This window comes from Salvelinus namaycush, chromosome 19, assembly GCF_016432855.1.
Source record: "Salvelinus namaycush isolate Seneca chromosome 19, SaNama_1.0, whole genome shotgun sequence".
Taxonomy (NCBI): domain Eukaryota; kingdom Metazoa; phylum Chordata; class Actinopteri; order Salmoniformes; family Salmonidae; genus Salvelinus; species Salvelinus namaycush.
The window spans coordinates 421,636-427,497 of record NC_052325.1 but is presented as its reverse complement, the minus strand read 5'-3'; the positions used below and the strand labels follow the sequence as shown (position 1 = coordinate 427,497).

Sequence of the window (5,862 nt, the reverse complement as noted above, 5' to 3'; positions counted from 1 at the left end):
GTGACAGAGAGTGTTTACTCTAGTGACAGAGAGTGTGTTTACTCTAGTGACAGAGAGTGTGTTTACTCTAGTGACAGAGAGTGTTTACTCTAGTGACAGGGAGTGTGTTTACTCTAGTGACAGAGAGTGTGTTTACTCTAGTGACAGAGAGTGTGTTTACTCTAGTGACAGAGAGTGTGTTTACTCTAGTGACAGAGAGTGTGTTTACTCTAGTGACAGAGCGTGTGTTTACTCTAGTGACAGAGAGTGTGTTTACTCTAGTGACAGAGAGTGTGTTTACTCTAGTGACAGGGAGGATGTTTACTCTAGTGACAGAGAGTGTGTTTACTCTAGTGACAGAGAGTGTGTTTACTCTAGTGACAGAGAGTGTTTACTCTAGTGACAGGGAGTGTGTTTACTCTAGTGATAGAGAGTGTGTTTACTCTAGTGACAGAGAGTGTGTTTACTCTAGTGACAGAGAGTGTGTTTACTCTAGTGACAGAGAGTGTGTTTACTCTAGTGACAGAGAGTGTGTTTACTCTAGTGACAGAGAGTGTGTTTACTCTAGTGACAGAGAGTGTGTTTACTCTAGTGACAGAGAGTGTGTTTACTCTAGTGACAGAGAGTGTGTTTACTCTAGTGACAGAGAGTGTGTTTACTCTAGTGACAGGGAGGATGTTTACTCTAGTGACAGAGAGTGTGTTTACTCTAGTGACAGAGTGTGTGTTTACTCTAGTGACAGAGAGTGTGTTTACTCTAGTGACAGAGAGTGTGTTTACTCTAGTGACAGAGTGTGTGTTTACTCTAGTGACAGAGCGTGTTTACTCTAGTGACAGAGAGTGTGTTTACTCTAGTGACAGAGAGTGTGTTTACTCTAGTGACAGAGAGTGTGTTTACTCTAGTGACAGAGAGTGTGTTTACTCTAGTGACAGAGAGTGTGTTTACTCTAGTGACAGAGAGTGTGTTTACTCTAGTGACAGGGAGGATGTTTACTCTAGTGACAGAGAGTGTGTTTACTCTAGTGACAGAGTGTGTGTTTACTCTAGTGACAGAGAGTGTGTTTACTCTAGTGACAGAGAGTGTGTTTACTCTAGTGACAGAGTGTGTGTTTACTCTAGTGACAGAGAGTGTTTATTCTAGTGACAGAGAGTGTGTTTACTCTAGTGACAGAGAGTGTGTTTACTCTAGTGACAGAGAGTGTGTTTACTCTAGTGACAGAGTGTGTGTTTACTCTAGTGACAGAGAGTGTGTTTACTCTAGTGACAGAGAGTGTGTTTACTCTAGTGACAGGGAGGATGTTTACTCTAGTGACAGAGAGTGTGTTTACTCTAGTGACAGAGAGTGTGTTTACTCTAGTGACAGAGAGTGTGTTTACTCTAGTGACAGGGAGGATGTTTACTCTAGTGACAGAGAGTGTGTTTACTCTAGTGACAGAGAGTGTGTTTACTCTAGTGACAGAGAGTGTGTTTACTCTAGTGACAGAGAGTGTTTACTCTAGTGACAGAGAGTGTTTACTCTAGTGACAGAGAGTGTGTTTACTCTAGTGACAGAGAGTGTGTTTACTCTAGTGACAGGGAGGATGTTTACTCTAGTGACAGAGAGTGTGTTTACTCTAGTGACAGAGAGTGTGTTTACTCTAGTGACAGAGAGTGTGTTTACTCTAGTGACAGAGAGTGTGTTTACTCTAGTGACAGAGAGTGTGTTTACTCTAGTGACAGAGAGTGTGTTTACTCTAGTGACAGAGTGTGTGTTTACTCTAGTGACAGAGAGTGTGTTTACTCTAGTGACAGAGAGTGTGTTTACTCTAGTGACAGAGTGTGTGTTTACTCTAGTGACAGAGAGTGTGTTTACTCTAGTGACAGGGAGGATGTTTACTCTAGTGACAGGGAGGATGTTTACTCTAGTGACAGGGAGGATGTTTACTCTAGTGACAGGGAGGATGTTTACTCTAGTGACAGGGAGAGAAGTGCTTTGAATAAAAAAAGTAAAGTGCTCTGAATAATTTCCGAATGCACTGTTTATATATATATATCATGCATATCAAATGTATCATTTGTACAATTCTTTATTTAAATGTAGTTATTTGTCCCGTTTTACTGTGTAAAACCTTGCGGTGCTACTTATTCTCTGAATGAGGCGGGTATATAGCGTTTTGCAAGAAAAAAAACATGATTATTTGTCTCTCTGAAATGAAACCATCAAGTGATTCGATTTCAAACAAATACCAGTCTGTCATGTCCCCATGCCATGTTTAGATGGTGAAAAAAACACACCAATATCGTTCATAAGTTCTTTAAACAATAAAAGCTCATTTACCAACATTTCTGAAAATGGATATATATTGCGTTTTTGGAAAGAAACTCTTCAGTTATTCATTCACAGTAAAGGGGAGAAGTTGAGGAGTTAAATGGAGTGTGTGTACTTGAACTCACTCTCCCTTTGTTCACTTTAACTGTATAATACAGCTTCACATCGCTGTTCTAAAAGACGTGATTGTTAGCGGGCTGACTATCATCACCCTTTAATGGGAAAGAAATGAACAACAGAAGAATCTGCATACATAAATAACAGAGCCGTGTTCAGCTGGGTTCAGACATTATTACTCAGATAGTATGGGGATATCCCAAATGGCACCCGATTCCCTTTATAGTGCACTTCTTTTGAGTAGGGCCCTGGGAATAGGATTCCATTTGGGACGTACACCATCTCTCTGTTATCACAGTGTCTGTCTGTCTGTGATCGTCAGCTCTGATGTGCCAGTCAGATTGTTGTTGACTTTTAAAACGTGGCAGAGGAGGTTGTTGCCAAGTTGACTGACTGAGTGTGGTTCCCAACTCGCATCCTATTCCCTCTATAGGGCACTACTTTTGACCAGGGCCTATAGGGCACTACTTTTGACCAGGGCCTATAGGGCACTACTTTTGACCAGGGCCTATAGGGCCGACTGAAACCTCCGCTGCACCCCCAGCTCTTATGTATTTGTATTTATTATGGATCCCGATTAGTTCCAGCTACTCTTCCTGGAGTCCAGCAAAATTAAGGCAGTTTATACAATTTTAAAACATTACAGTACATTCACAGAAGTCACAACACACTGTGTGCCCTCAGGCCCCTACTCCACCACTACCACATATGGTAGTGTGTGTGTGTGTGTGTGTGTGTGTGTGTGTGTGTGTGTGTGTGTGTGTGTGTGTGTGTGTGTGTGTGTGTGTGTGTGTGTGTGTGTGTGTGTGTGTGTGTGTGTGTGTCTGTGCCAATGTTTGCATTGCTTCACAGTCCCTGCTGTGGTGTTTTTTGTAATCAAATTTTACAGCTTGTGTCAGTTGCATGGCTCGATGTAGTAATGTGAGCCTCCCATAGTCTGTTCTGGACTTGGGGACTGTGATACACTTCTTCTAAACAGGATTTAAATGACTCTTTCTTTGTTTCTTTCTGTGTCTTTCTGAAAATTAGATGAAAGAACATAAGCCTCCGCTAGAGAGGAAACATGATTCACCTCTTTTCCAGGAGAACTGCAATAAAGACAGGCCACGCCCCAAATGGTACCCTGTTTACAATTCAGACAGTATTACTACCCTCTAATTCATATATATATATATACAGTATTACTACCCTCTAATTCATATATATATATATACAGTATTACTACCCTCTAATTCATACAGTATTACTACCCTCTAATTCATACAGTATTACTACCTTCTAATTCATACAGTATTACTACCCTCTAATTCATACAGTATTACTACCCTCTAATTCATACAGTATTACTACCCTCTAATTCATACAGTATTACTACCCTCTAATTCATACAGTATTACTACCCTCTAATTCATACAGTATTACTACCTTCTAATTCATACAGTATTACTACCCTCTAATTCATACAGTATTACTACCCTCTAATTCATACAGTATTACTACCCTCTAATTCATACAGTATTACTACCTTCTAATTCATATATATATATATACAGTATTACTACCCTCTAATTCATATATATATATATACAGTATTACTACCCTCTAATTCATATATATATATATACAGTATTACTACCCTCTAATTCATACAGTATTACTACCTTCTAATTCATACAGTATTACTACCCTCTAATTCATACAGTATTACTACCCTCTAATTCATACAGTATTACTACCCTCTAATTCATATATATATATACAGTATTACTACCTTCTAATTCATATATATATATACAGTATTACTACCTTCTAATTCATATATATATATACAGTATTACTACCCTCTAATTCATACAGTATTACTACCCTCTAATTCATATATATATATACAGTATTACTACCCTCTAATTCATACAGTATTACTACCCTCTAATTCATATATATATATACAGTATTACTACCCTCTAATTCATACAGTATTACTACCCTCTAATTCATATATATATATACAGTATTACTACCCTCTAATTCATATATATATATACAGTATTACTACCCTCTAATTCATATATATATATACAGTATTACTACCCTCTAATTCATATATATATATACAGTATTACTACCCTCTAATTCATATATATATATACAGTATTACTACCCTCTAATTCATATATATAAATACAGTATTACTACCCTCTAATTCATATATATATATACAGTATTACTACCCTCTAATTCATATAAATATATACAGTATTACTACCCTCTAATTCATATATATATATACAGTATTACTACCCTCTAATTCATACAGTATTACTACCTTCTAATTCATACAGTATTACTACTACCTTTAATTCATACAGTATTACTACCTCTAATTCATACAGTATACTACCCTCTAATTCATACAGTATTACTACCCTCTAATTCATACAGTATTACTACCCTCTAATTCATATATATATATACAGTATTACTACCCTCTAATTCATATATATATATACAGTATTACTACCCTCTAATTCATACAGTATTACTACCCTCTAATTCATATATATATATATACAGTATTACTACCTCTAATTCATACAGTAGTTACTACCTCTAATTCATATATATATATATACAGTATTACTACCCTCTAATTCATATATATATATACAGTATTACTACCCTCTAATTCATATATATATACAGTATACTACCCTCTAATTCATACAGTATTACTACCTCAATCATATATATAATACAGTATTACTACCCTCTAATTCATACAGTATTACTACCACTCTAATCATCAGTATTACTACTCTAATTCATACAGTATTACTACCCTCTAATTCATACAGTATTACACCCTCTAATTCATACAGTATACTACCTCTAATTCATACAGTATTACTACCCTATAATTCATACAGTATTACTACCCTCTAATTCATACAGTATTACTACCTCTAATTCATACAGTATTACACCTTCTAATTCATACAGTATTACTACCTTCTAATTCATACAGTATACTACCTTCTAATTCATACAGTATTACTACCTTCTAATTCATACAGTATTACTCTCTAATTCATACAGTATTACTACCTCTAATTCATACAGTATTACTACCTTCTAATTCATACAGTATTACTACCTCTAATTCATACAGTATTACTACCCTCTAATTCATACAGTATTTACCCTCTAATTCATACAGTATTACTACCCTCTAATTCATACAGTATTACTACCCTAATTTATTCATACAGTATTACTACCTCTAATTCATACAGTATTACTAACTCTAAATTCATACAGTATTACTACCCTCCAATTCATCGTATATACTAACATACAGTATACTACCTTAATTCATACAGTATACTACCTTCAATTCATACAGTATTACTACCTTCTAATTCATACAATATTACTACCTCTCTAATTCAACAGTATATT

At 35.9% G+C, this 5,862-nt stretch overlaps 1 protein-coding gene across 1 annotated transcript in view; it reads right to left on the bottom strand.

The window, feature by feature from the left end:
• Nucleotides 1-3,471: 3,471 nt before the first annotated feature.
• LOC120064503 (disco-interacting protein 2 homolog A-like) overlaps nucleotides 3,472-5,862 on the bottom strand; it is a 198,358-nt gene continuing 195,967 nt past the window's right edge. The window contains exon 24 of the mRNA XM_039015120.1: nucleotides 3,472-3,491. Coding sequence (XP_038871048.1) covers nucleotides 3,472-3,491 — 20 coding nt within the window. The remainder of the gene's footprint in view (nucleotides 3,492-5,862) is intronic.